Here is a 14,870-nt window from a genome sequence, read left to right on the forward strand (position 1 = left end):
ACACAACACACACACACACACACACACACACAAACACAACACACACACACACACACACACACACACACACAAACACAACACACACACACAACACACACACACACACACACACACACACACACACACCACACACACACACACACACACACCACAGAAACACACACACAGGGAGGTGACTGACTTGAACTTGAGGTTGGGGAGGTGGAGGAGCACACTCTCGTTGTACTTGGACGCAGTGCGCAGAGAGATGTCGAGGTCCCCCTTCAGCACAAACTGACCTGCACCACACACAGTCATCAGCCCCGTCAGTCACTATTCTCATCACGGCTGACAAAGCACGGGCTGTTCAGGTACAAGAGTTCATCCAGTCAGAGCATTCATTCACCCAGGCAGGCAGCCATTTGAAAAAAACGCATGGCTGTTCAAAGTTCTACTGATCATCTGGGCTGTGAAGCTGGCTTTCAGTGTCAACCAACAGAACAACACCAGTCACCAGTCAGCAACTCACCCCACGCATCCTGTTGTATGTTGACTCTCAGCTAACAAATCACAACTACCCTGTTATAAGTTGTGTCTCAGCTAACCAATCATAACTACTCTATTATAAGTTGTCTCTCAGCTAACAAATCTCAAAACTACTCTGTTATAAGTTGTCTCTCAGCTAACCAATCATAACTACTCTATTATAAGTTGTCTCTCAGCTAACCAATCATAACTACTCTATTATAAGTTGTCTCTCAGCTAACCAATCATAACTACCCTGTTATAAGTTGTCTCTCAACTAACCAATCATAACCACCCTGTTTCATGTTGTCTCTCAACTAACCAATAGTAATCACCCTATTTCAAGTTGTCTCTCAACTAACCAATCATAACTACTGTATTATAAGTTGTCTCTCAACTAACCAATCATAACCACCGTGTTTTAACTTGTCTCTGCTCAACAATCATTCTCAGCTAACCAATCATAACCACCCTACGTTTTCCCTCATCTAACCAATCGTAACCACCCTGTTATAAGTGGTCTCTCAGCTAACCAATCGTAACCACCCTGTTATAAGTGGTCTCTCAGCTAACCAATCGTAACCACCCTGTTATAAGTGGTCTCTCAGCGAACCAATCAAAACCATTGAAACCAACTCTCAGCTGACCAATCATACCATCTCTGAGTTAACCAATAGCAACCAACTCTCAGACAACCAATCGTAACCATCTCTGAGATAACCAATTATACCTATTTCTCAGCTAACCAATCACAACCAACTCTCAACTAATCAACTGTAACTATCTCTCAGCTAACCAATCACAACCAACTCTCAACTAACCAACTGTAACCATCTCTCAGCTAACTAATCACAACCAACTCTCAGCTAACCTGTGTGTGAATGACTAGTGTCGAAGTGCTTTGATTTGTTTCTGCACAAGATTCAGCGCTATATGAATAATTATCATTATCATCATTATCATCATTAACCAAGCTCTCACCTAATCGTAACCAACCCTTAAGCGTAACCAACTCACAGCTAACCAAGCATAACCAACTCCAAGCATAACGAACTCTCAGCTAACCAAGCATAACCAACTCTCAGCTAACCAATCATAACCAATTCTCAACTTACTAACTCTCAGCGAACCAATCGTAACCAACTCTCAGGTAACCAATCGCAACCAACTCTTGAGAAGGGAACCAGTCGCAACCAACCCTCTCTCCCTCAAACACAAATTACATAAATCACACACACACACACACAGCAGAGGCAAAAGTGGGAAGACACAAACACCAACCGTTGGTCCAGTCCATCAGAAGGCGGGTCCAGGTCCAGTCCATGAGCTCCGTGTTGTTGTAGGGGTCCAGGGAGGCGTGGTACAGCCAGCTCATGCGCGTCATGGCCATGGTCAGCCGACCGTGCAGAAGCAGCCGCATCTTGTCCCAGAAGGGCAGCGGGCGGCTGGGGTCCACGGAGGGCCGGTTGATCAGGTCCATGGCCAGGTTGTACAGAGCCACCGCCGGCTCCCAGCACACCCCGTAGGCCAGTGTGACCGACTCCACCTCTGTCAGGACAGGGAGATGTCTTCATCTATACTGACTCATAATAATAATGTACCAGCGTGACCGACTCCACCTCTGTCAGGACAGGGAGATGTCTTCATCTATACTGACTCATAATAATAATGTACCAGCGTGACCGACTCCACATAATAATAATGTACCAGTGTGACCACCTCCACCTCTGTCGGACAGGGAGATGTCTTCATCTATACTGACTCATAATAATAATGTACCAGTGTGATCGACTCCACGTATGTCGGGACAGGGAGATGTCTTCATCTATACTGACTCATAATAATAATGTACCAGTGTGACCACCTCCACCTCTGTCAGGAAAGGGAGATGTCTTCATCTATACTGACTCATAATAATAATGTACCAGTGTGACCGACTCCACGTCTGTCAGGACAGGGAGATGTCTTCATCTATACTGACTCATAATAATAATGTACCAGCGTGACCGACTCCACCTCTGTCAGGACAGGGAGATGTCTTCATCTATACTAACTCATAATAATAATGTACCAGTGTGACCTGACTCCACCTCTGTCAGGACAGGGAGATGTCTTCATCTATACTGCTGCTTGTTTACTACTAATATCAATGTACCAGCGTATTCAAGATTATTTTCTTTGGGGCGTTTCCATTAAAAAAAAAAATAAAAAAAAGTACCAGTGTGATCGACTGCACGTCTGTCAGGACGGAGAACGTCTTCATCAATACTACTGCTCCCTCTGTCTACCCCTTTCTCCCTCCCCGCTCTCCGTCCCCCACCCTCCACCCCAAACCCCCTTCTCTCCTTCCTCATACACACAAAGTGAGCTGGGAGGCATGCGGTGGCTTGTAGAAGTAAGAAACCCACAGTGCTTACAGAGAAGTTTTGAAAAGATGACTTTGTTGTCATGTGGAATCTTCAGAAGGTAACAGTCACAGGAAAGAGTGGAAAGTTCTTGAGGGAGTGTGAACACTGAAGAGGTCAGAAAGATAGCTTGGTCCTGTGAAGTGGGAAAGCAGAGACACGCAACTTTGTATCTAATTCTCGTCCCAACAGGGAGCCAGTGCAGAGTACGGAGCTGAGTAGAAATGTGTTCTGAGGAACAACATTTTGAGATGAATGACAGAAAGGCTTGAATATTTAACACCACAGTTCACACTGGAGAAATAACAAACCCAGACAGCTGTAATCACTTGCCATACATGTTAAGAATGCACACACCATATGTATACATATACAGTCATTGAACACACTTAAAACGCTCACAACAAGCCACGAGACATGCTGGGGCGGCAACTGCTGCACCAGAAAATAGGTAAAAATGAAAGGAAGTGATTAGTTAAGGTGTGTGTGTGTGAGTGAAAGTGGCATATGAAAGGTAAACATAAGGTGTGTGTGTGAGTGAAAGTGGCATATGAAAGGTAAACATAAAGTGAGGTGAGAGAAAAGGAAAGATATCGGGGGGGGGAAGAGGGTAGAGGCACCACTAAAAAATTTTTTTTTTTTTTTTTTTTTTTTTTTGCTGAAAACATTTGCACATCCTGTTTAGTTCATAAAACTTCTGTATTTTGAACAGTTCTATGTTGGTTCAGAATCTGATATTGATATGAATGCCTGCAGTCAGGAGATTAAATATACAAATCTGTTCTGTTCAGGTTTGATAAAGTAAGCACAAACAGAAAAAATCTGGGAAACAAGCACTGATCAGAACAGAACACATGCACTGACATCGCAGAACATGTGCACAGATACTGTAGGACACATACACTGACCACTTACACTGCAGTACACAAGCACTGACATTAGAGGACATGCACTGCAGTACACATGCACTGAAGGACATGCACTGTAGGACACATGTAGTGACACAACAGGACACATGCACCGATACTACAGTACACATGCACTGACCACTGCTGAAGTCGTGGAAGAACTTGAGTGCTGGCAGGTTCCTCTGCACCTCCATGTTTCCCCAGGGGCTGTCCACCTCCACCACACACTCCCGCTTGGCTGCACCACAAACAAGGACATTTCTCTTCTTTTATTTCTTTCCCTTTGGTAAAGTAGTTTCAATGTTTCAGAAGCAGAAGTTACAAAAGATATTTTAATAATACCATGCATTAACTCATTCTACTCCAGGTATGAGTTAACTAGGAACATGATTACTCCCCATGTGGACCCAGTACGAGTATTCTCGTAGCGACATGCTATTCTAATTTTGTTTATTCTTGCTTGGTACAGGTGATGTTTTAAACTGAGCCGCTTAAGGATTCTAGAAGCATGAATGCGAAGCTTTGGCCGACTAAATCCACAATTCTCCATTGATTTTCATCGTTTTGGTTGAACCTTTTTTTTTCTTTTTTTCTTTCACTGCAGTGGTCTCGTGTAGTGTGGTCCTGGGGAGTTGCAGCAGGCATGTAACAGTGGTGTAGAATGAGTTAATCATGTGGGCTCCTCTGCTGTTCTGATGGTCATGGTCCAACACAACTATGATTCAAGCATTAATCACGTGATGATAGATCTATGTTGACACATTTGCATCCCCACCCCCTCCCCAACTGCCTGCCCCCTCCTCCCCCCCAAAAAGTCTTGTTTTAAATCTCAGTCAACGGAAGTATACTCATGTGCCTTGAGCATTACTGTGTAAATGAAAAGTGCAGTATGTATCAACTTTTTATATATTCTGTACTATCATTATATTATCATCATTATCATTACTATTGTCATTGTCAAACAGCAGTGACTGATCCCTTCTTGGTGCTATGTCTCTCTGCCTTGATCACTCATCATCATCATCATCATCATCATCATTGTCATTATGATCATTACATAACATCATCATCATTATTACTCACTACTATCACTTAACAACAGTGACTGACCAGAACAAGGAAGGTGGCAGAATGGTAAAGACATTCAGCTGCCAATACAGAGAGTCCGTCAGGGTGTGTGTTCGATACCACCCTCACCCTTTCTCCCAAGTCTGACTGGAAAATAAAACTCAGCCTCTAGTCATTCAGATGGCACAATAAACCGAGGTCCCGTGTGCAGCACGCACTTGGTGCACTGAAAAAGAACCCATGGCAATGACAGTGTTGTCCTCTGGCAAAATTATGTAAACAGAAATCCACTCTGATAGACAAACAAATATACAAGCATGCACTCGAGGCCTGACTAAGCGCGTTGGGTTAAGCTGCTGGTCAGGCATCTGCCTAGCAGATGTGGTGTAGCGTATATGGATTTGTCCGAACGCAATGACGCCTCCTTGAGAAACTGAAAGTGAAAGTAAACCGACTGACCCCTCTTGGTGCCGTCCCTCTCGGCCCCGATGAGCCGCCCCCACACGTGCATGTTGGTGATGTCGATCATGGGCTGGGGGAAGTCACGCAGGGACACAGACCAGTGCTTGACGCTGAAGTTGATCGACCGACACCACAACGTCACAAACTCCATGTCCGCTGACGGCGGGGGGCTGCACAGAAGGTGGAGACAACTCTCATTGTCCGGACAGTTGATTGAGCGCACACACCATTCCACACTACATCTTGACGCTGTTGCTTTTGGTCCGTGTCAGGCCTGACAACACTACACGACAATTATTCTGTATACTGAGCACATCATACCACACTCTGTCACAATCACTCTGTACATTATCAAGAGCAAAAAAACATACTCTATGATAATCATTCCATACACTGAGTCAAGTGCATATGCTTCAGTAATGTGACAATCAAGCATATGATTTTTGTCTGATCTGATGAAGCCTTACCTGCACGAAAATGTGTCATCACTAGTGACTGAGAACATTGATGTTTTCAACTTTCTGCATTCATAATCAGTTATTTCGCTTGTAAGATTCATGACTTCTCTTTTACAAGTCCATAAAGTAATTTTCTGTAACTGTATTTAGATACATGTTCAAATTTCACCCCCCATACACCAGGTTTCCCCCAACTCACCATTCATCCCCCTCCTCGTCCTCTTTTAAACGATAATACTCAAAGGTATACATTATACTAACGAACTGTATTCAATCACCGATATGTGTGGCAGGACATTAAACAAAATTCCTCCTCCCCCATACACTGAGTGCATAGAACCACACTCCATGACAATCATTCTGTACAGTGGGCACATAACACCACACTCCATGACAATCATTCTGTACAGTGGGCACATAATACCACACTCCATGACAATCATTCTGTACAGTGGGCACACAATACCACACTCCATGACAATCATTCTGTACAGTGGGCACATAATACCACACTGACTGACAATCGTTCTGTACAGTGGGCACATAATACCACACTGACTGACAATCATTCTGTACAGTGGGCACACAATACCACACTCCATGACAATCATTCTGTACAGTGGGCACATAATACCACACTCCATGACAATCATTCTGTACAGTGGGCACACAATACCACACTCCATGACAATCATTCTGTACAGTGGGCACACAATACCACACTGACTGACAATCGTTCTGTACAGTGGGCACACAACACCACACTCATTGACAATCATTCTGCACAGTGGGCACACAATACCACACTCCATGACAATCGTTCTGTACAGTGGGCACATAATACCACACTGACTGACAATCGTTCTGTACAGTGGGCACACAATGCCACACTCCATGACAATCATTCTGTACAGTGGGCACACAATACCACACTCAATGACAATCATTCTGTACAGTGGGCACACAATGCCACACTCCATGACAATCATTCTGTACAGTGGGCACACAATACCACATTCCATAACTCTGTCATGACAACAATGATATTGTGACAGTTGTATCTGGTGTGTCAAAGGCAAGGTAAACGTAATGTTAGTGTCATTCACCTGCGATGACAATGCCACTATCGTTAAAGGATGTGTCATTTACTTTTGTCAATGTCTTGCCGTGACATTTACACTATCACAGCTGTATCGTCACAACCAGCGCTATTCACCTGTTCTTGTCAATGTCTTGTCATGACAGTGACTGACACTATCACATTTGTATCATCATCATATCCAGCGCTATTCACCTATCCTTGTCAATGTCTTGCTATGACAGTGACTGACACTATCACAACTATATCGTCACTACAACCAGCGCTATTCACCTCACCTGTCCTTATCGATGTCAGTCATGACAGCGATGACTTTCCCACAATCATGATAGCATGTGTTACGATTTACCTTTGTCAATGTCTTGCCATGACAGTGATTAACACTATCACAGCTATATCGTCACCACAACCAGCACTGTTCACCTCACCTGTCCTTGTTGATGTCAGTCATGACAGCGATGACTTTGCAACAATCATGATAGCATGTGTTACGATTTACCTTTGTCAATGTCTTGCCATGACAGTGATTAACACTATCACAGCTATATCGTCACCACAACCAGCACTGTTCACCTCACCTGTCCTTGTTGATGTCAGTCATGACGGTGATGACGTTGTCACGGCCATGGTAGGAGGTGTCAATGTCTTGTCATGACAGTGACACTATCACTGCCATGTCATCTATAACCAGCGCTATTCACCTGTCCTTGTCGATGTCGGTCATGACGGTGATGACGTTGTCACGGCCATGGTAGGAGGTGTCGGCGAGGGCAATGATCTCCAGGTCCTCCATGAGCCAGGTGAAGAGCTGGGTGCGCATGGCCCCGTTGCCGTACATCTGCATGGAGCGCTGGATGTAGATCTCCGAGCTCTTCTTGTACAGCGAGGCGTACAGCTCCTCCTTCTTCACCACTGGCAGGTATACAGACATGCACACATAGAGATGAATGCATAGACACACACAGACACACACATGACACACACACACATACATACACATATACACACACCACCGAGACACACACACCACACACACACACCTACCCGAAATGTTCTTGGTCTTACACAGCTGCACCAGTTTAGCGTCCATCACGTCTCTCCTCTTCTTGCTCTCCTGCACCTCGTCTTTCAGCAACTGTACACACACATCACACACACAGAAAGATATATACAGACACATCCCTAACATTACATACACTAACACACAAATATATATATGTATATATACACACATAGGTTCACACATACACATTATGATAAACACATATATACACAAACACACACACACACACACAGTGACACACACACACAATGGCACACACAAACACACACACAGACATACATTCACACATACACAGCATAGTATGATACACACACACACACACACACATATATATACACACATACACACACACACACAGAAACATACACACACATAAATAAATTAAACACACACACACACACACACACACACACACACACACACTCACACATACAGAGTATGATATACACATATACACACAATAACACATGCAGAAAAACAACAACACACATACACATACACAGTATGATTTTCACACACAAACACACACATACACACATACACAAAATTGAAAACTTTGAAAAGAATGACTGACTATAGGGCGACGTGGTATGAAGGGTGCAGAGAATTAAACACCCCTCACTACACAGTCACCTTCACCCACTTCACCCTCCCCCCCCCCCCCCTACCCTCCCCTCCCTTCTGTTGACCGGTGTCTTAACCTCCTCACCTCATAGTTCAGACCCACTTTGACCTCAAAGGGGTCGTCGCACACTTCAATGGACAGCATCTGAAAGACAAATGAAAACTGTTTTGTGCAACACAATTAACAGTGGAATATATTTTATCATACACGATTCTACTGCTCACTCGCACTGCCTTGAGCGTTAACGTTGTTTTGTTTTTTTTCTTAATGTTTTCCATGGAAGGCACAGTGCAAATAAGCTTATCATCATAATCATCATCATTGTGATACATCATCACATTCATCATCACTTTCATTATTTATTAACTAGTCCTACCACAGCTGCTATCACCAATACAACTACCAAACCCAATGCACATAAAAATTTCTGTTTCTAATCCACTCATGACAGAGAAGGAGAGATAGACACACAGAAACAAAGGATTCTGTATGTGTGAATGCATGAATGTGTAACATATCATTGTGTGTCACTGCAAACACACTGACCTTCATTATGCTCTGACCTTGTTGTCACACAGCAACAGTTTGACCTTTATAATGCACTGGCCTTGGTGTCAAAAGGTAGCACTCCGACCTTGATAATACTATGACCTTGGTGCCACATGGTAAATGTGTGAACTTAATAATGCTCTGACCTTGGTGTCACATGGTAATTGTGTGACCGTAATAATGCTCTGACCTTGGTGTCACATGGCAACAGTGTGACTTTAATAATGCTCTGATCTTGGTGCCACATGGTAACTGTGTGACCTCAATAATGCTCTGACCTTGGTGTCACAAGGTAACACTCTGACCTTAATAATGCTCTGACCTTGGTGTTACATTGTAACAATGTGACCTTAATAATGCTCTGATCTTGGCGTCACATGGTAACAGTGTGACCTTAATAATGCTCTGACCTTGGCGTCACATGGTATCTGTGTGACCTTAATAATGCTCTGACATTGGCATTGGATTGTCACTGACCTTGGTTTTGATGCGGAGGTCAGCAGGGAGGGGGCTGTCAACGGTGAACGGTTTCTTCTTCACCTTGTGCACCAGCTTCAGCCACTTGACTGTGTTCAGCGCCTGTCACAGTGTGAAACTTCAGTCAGTCATTCAGTCACTTCACTGTGTTCAGCGCCTGTCACAGTGTGAAACTTCAGTCAGTCAGTCAGTCACTTCACTGTGTTCAGCGCCTGTCACAGTGTGAAACTTCAGTCAGTCAGTCAATGAACCTGCCAGCCACACACACCCTGTTCTCAGCATCTTTGTCAGCTTGTAGCTACTTCTAACCAGGAACATCAACTCTACAACACTGACTACAGTCAGCCTATGATTCAGCGCTACAACACTGACTACAGTCAGCCTATGATTCAGCGCTACAACACTGACTACAGTCAGCCTATGTTTCAGCGCTACAACACTGACTACAGTCAGCCTATGATTTAGTGCTACAACACTGACTACAGTCAGCCTATGATTCAGTGCTACAACACTGACTACAGTCAGCCTATGATTCAGTGCTACAACACTGACTACAGTCAGCCTATGTTTCAGTGCTACAACACTGACTACAGTCAGCCTACAGTTCAGCGCTACAACACTGACTACAGTCAGCCTATGTTTCAGCGCTACAACACTGACTACAGTCAGCCTATGATTTAGCGCTACAACACTGACTACAGTCAGCCTATGTTTCAGCGCTACAACACTGACTACAGTCAGCCTATGTTTCAGCGCTACAACACTGACTACAGTCGGCCTATGGTTCAGCTCTACAACACTGACTACAGTCAGCCTATGTTTCAGCTCTACAACACTGACTACAGTCAGCCTATGGTTCAGCTCTACAACACTGACTACAGTCGGCCTATGGTTCAGCTCTACAACATTGACTACAGTCAGCCTACGATTCAGCGCTACAACACTGACTACAGTCAGCATATGGCTCAGTACTATAACACTGACTACAGTCAGCCTATGAATTAGCACTTCAACACTAAGTGTAATCAGTTTATGGTTCAGTTTGACAAGACTGACTATAATCAGCCTATGATTCGGTTATATAACACTATAATCAACCTGTGATTAAGTCCTACAACACTGACTATAATCAGTCTATGATTTAGCTCAATAATGGTGGCTACAGTCAGCCTATGATTCACTGAGAATAAGAAAAGGGACATACAAGCCAGTCTGCTTTACATACACACACACACACACACACACACACGCACGCACACACACACTCATAGACTCACAGACACACACACACACAGATGTACACACACACAAACACACACACACACACACACACACACACACACACACACACACACACACACACACTCACCTCCTCATAACAAGCAGCAAAGTTGTACTTGTACGGAAAGACGATGTCGAAACTTTCAAAAGACACTCCCCTGGAGCACAGAATAAGGAAGAAACTTTAGTTGCAGCACAACTCAGCCCCGTTTCTTACAGGACATCAACAGCAACATTCAATACCAGTGAGAAAGGTGAAAAAATAAAAAAAATAAAAAAACCTGTACTAGCACTACACTGTTTTCTTTAGACGGCAGGATATAATAATACATAAAACAATAATAATAACAATAACGAAACCAAAAAGGCAAGGCCTTCAAGTCTCACTTGTGGTACACACTTAAAGAGAAAAAAAAAAAATAAAATTAAAAATTAGTTTGGTGAAATGTGTTCTCTATAATTACATACAGCTTTGCGAAAAAAAAAAAAAAAAAAAAAAGTCTTCAATGCAGATTCGAACCATGGATATCTGGGTCGAAAATGAGTGGTTTTACCCACTTGCACTAACGTGGGATCAACGTTGACGTTAAAAAAATATCATTTGAGCATGTACTTTTAGCGGAATAAATTGACAACAGCAATCAAAATCATAACGCAATTTAAATCATGTTATTTTTGTACATCTCAGGCAGTTAAAATTTCTTTCAAGTCTGAGGTAAAGGAGACTTTCCCTTCGTCTCAAAAACACTGCAATATATGTGTGAGTGTAATGCATGAATGCATGCATGGTTGTGTGCATGTATGTGTCTGTGTGTACGACATAAGCCAACAGGGTTGTACATGGGAACAGTGCATGACAACAGACAGAAGCAGTGTCCACAGAAAGGCTAGGACAAGAAGTACATGCAGTGACCAGGTGTACACAATGCAGAGCTCAGGACAGCAGTGACCAGGTGTACACAGTACACAGGTACAGACAGCAGTGACCAGGTGTACACAGTACACAGGTAGAGACAGCAGTGACCAGGTGTACACAGTACACAGGTAGAGACAGCAGAGACTGACTGACCATCCCCTGTTGACAGGCAGCTCCAGAACCTTGAAGCCCTCTCTCTCCAGCTGCAGCTGTGAGGGGGGCAGAGTCTCCAGCTGGAACCCCTGCACTCACACACACACACACACACACACACACACACATACACACACACACACACACACACACACATTCATACACTCACACACACACACACACACACACACACACACATTCATACACACACACACACACACACACACACACACACACACACACACACACACATTCACACACACACACACACACCACACACACACACACACACACACACCACACATTCACACACACACACACACACACCACACACACACACACACACACACACACACACACACACACACATTCACACACACACACACACCACACACACACCACACACACACACATTCACACACACACACACACACCACACACACACACACACACACACAATAATGGCGTGGTCAGTGCACTAGACAGTGCAACTCCTTTGTTTCTGCATTCCTAGATTCAAACACTCCACACTCAGCTGCTGCTCCTTCTCAGTCTCTGCACCTCACACTTCGAACAACATCCCTCTTTCTCTTCAACAAAATCCCTGCACTCAGCTCTTTCAAGTCTGGCCTTATAACTTGCCTATTCCCCCCCCTCCCCACCCACCCACCCCCCACCCCCAAAACAACTCCTTACCCGTCCACTGTTTCTTTAGCCTCCGGTCTACACCTATTTGTAAGTTTTGTCTTTCGTCCCTTTGTTTAGGGGTATGCATGTGAGCGTTGGGTGTGAAAGCCCTCTGGCTTGTCTCCAGAAAAGATAGAGTGCTATAAAAAGGCATACAGTATAGTAGTAGTAGTAATAGTAAAAGTTGTAGTAGTAGTAGTAGTAGTAGTAGAAGAAGTAGTAAAGTGGTAGTGGTAGTGGTAGTAGTATCATTATTATATTATAATCACCATCATCAGCAGCATTATCATCATCATCATCATTACCATTATTATTATCATTATCATGATTATGACAATTATTATCAGCATCATCATCATAAGTAGTAGTAGCAGTAGCAGTAGTAGTAGTATCATTATCATCTTTATTACTATTATCATCATCATTATCATTGTTATTACGATCATTCTGAATAAACCACTACAAAACCTAGACAACTCAATGAACCCACTGACCTGCACGGAGAGGATGTCGTGAGCGTCACACCTGATGACAAAGTTGCGCACCTCCATCACAATGTCCGGCAGGGTGGCCGTCACCAGCAGACTGTGTGTGTACAGGGACAGCCTGCATCCACACACATACTATCACTCACTGTACACCATACAGCCACACACCTACCATCACTGACTGTACACCATACAGCCACACACCTACCATCACTGTACACCATACAGCCACACACCTACCATCACTGACTGTACACCATACAGCCACACACCTACCATCACTGTACACCATACAGCCACACACCTACCATCACTGACTGTACACCATACAGCCACACACCTACCATCACTGTACACCATACAGCCACACACCTACCATCACTGTACACCATACAGCCACACACCTACCATCACTGACTGTACACCATACAGCCACACACCTACCATCACTGTACACCATACAGCCACACACCTACCATCACTGACTGTACACCATACAGCCACACACCTACCATCACTGTACACCATACAGCCACACACCTACCATCACTCACTGTACACCATACAGCCACACACCTACCATCACTGTACACCATACAGCCACACACCTACCATCACTGACTGTACACCATACAGCCACACACCTACCATCACTGTACACCATACAGCCACACACCTACCATCACTCACTGTACACCATACAGCCACACACCTACCATCACTCACTGTACACCATACAGCCACACACCTACCATCACTGACTGTACACCATACAGCCACACACCTACCATCACTGACTGTACACCATACAGCCACACACCTACCATCACTCACTGTACACCATACAGCCACACACCTACCATCACTGTACACCATACAGCCACACACCTACCATCACTGACTGTACACCATACAGCCACACACCTACCTTCACTGTACACCATACAGCCACACACCTACCTTCACTGTACACCATACAGCCACACACCTACCATCACTCACTGTACACCATACAGCCACACACCTACCATCACTGACTGTACACCATACAGCCACACACCTACCATCACTGTACACCATACAGCCACACACCTACCATCACTGTACACCATACAGCCACACACCTACCATCACTGTACACCATACAGCCACACACCTACCATCACTCACTGTACACCATACAGCCACACACCTACCTTCACTGTACACCATACAGCCACACACCTACCATCACTGACTGTACACCATACAGCCACACACCTACCATCACTCACTGTACACCATACAGCCACACACCTACCATCACTGTACACCATACAGCCACACACCTACCATCACTCACTGTACACCATACAGCCACACACCTACCTTCACTGTACACCATACAGCCACACACCTACCATCACTGACTGTACACCATACAGCCACACACCTACCATCACTGTACACCATACAGCCACACACCTACCATCACTGACTGTACACCATACAGCCACACACCTACCATCACTGTACACCATACAGCCACACACCTACCATCACTCACTGTACACCATACAGCCACACACCTACCATCACTGACTGTACACCATACAGCCACACACCTACCATCACTGTACACCATACAGCCACACACCTACCAACACTGTACACCATATAGCCACACACCTACCATCACTGACTGTACACCATACAGCCACACACCTACCATCACTGTACACCATACA

The 14,870-nt window shown here is 44.4% G+C and overlaps 1 protein-coding gene across 3 annotated transcripts in view; it reads right to left on the minus strand.

The window, feature by feature from the left end:
- Positions 1-14,870, minus strand: part of LOC143288631 (protein hobbit-like) — a 130,706-nt gene that overhangs the window by 54,810 nt on the left and 61,026 nt on the right. For all 3 annotated transcript variants that reach the window (XM_076597289.1, XM_076597288.1, XM_076597290.1), the window contains 11 exons: positions 13,150-13,261; positions 11,969-12,057; positions 10,988-11,057; positions 9,619-9,720; positions 8,677-8,736; positions 7,949-8,039; positions 7,606-7,816; positions 5,345-5,517; positions 3,957-4,055; positions 1,786-2,052; positions 182-278 (listed from right to left, as the gene is read on the minus strand). In XM_076597289.1, the coding sequence (XP_076453404.1) occupies positions 182-278; positions 1,786-2,052; positions 3,957-4,055; positions 5,345-5,517; positions 7,606-7,816; positions 7,949-8,039; positions 8,677-8,736; positions 9,619-9,720; positions 10,988-11,057; positions 11,969-12,057; positions 13,150-13,261 (1,371 nt within the window). The remainder of the gene's footprint in view (positions 1-181; positions 279-1,785; positions 2,053-3,956; positions 4,056-5,344; positions 5,518-7,605; positions 7,817-7,948; positions 8,040-8,676; positions 8,737-9,618; positions 9,721-10,987; positions 11,058-11,968; positions 12,058-13,149; positions 13,262-14,870) is intronic.

This window comes from Babylonia areolata, chromosome 12, assembly GCF_041734735.1.
Source record: "Babylonia areolata isolate BAREFJ2019XMU chromosome 12, ASM4173473v1, whole genome shotgun sequence".
NCBI lineage: Eukaryota > Metazoa > Mollusca > Gastropoda > Neogastropoda > Buccinidae > Babylonia > Babylonia areolata.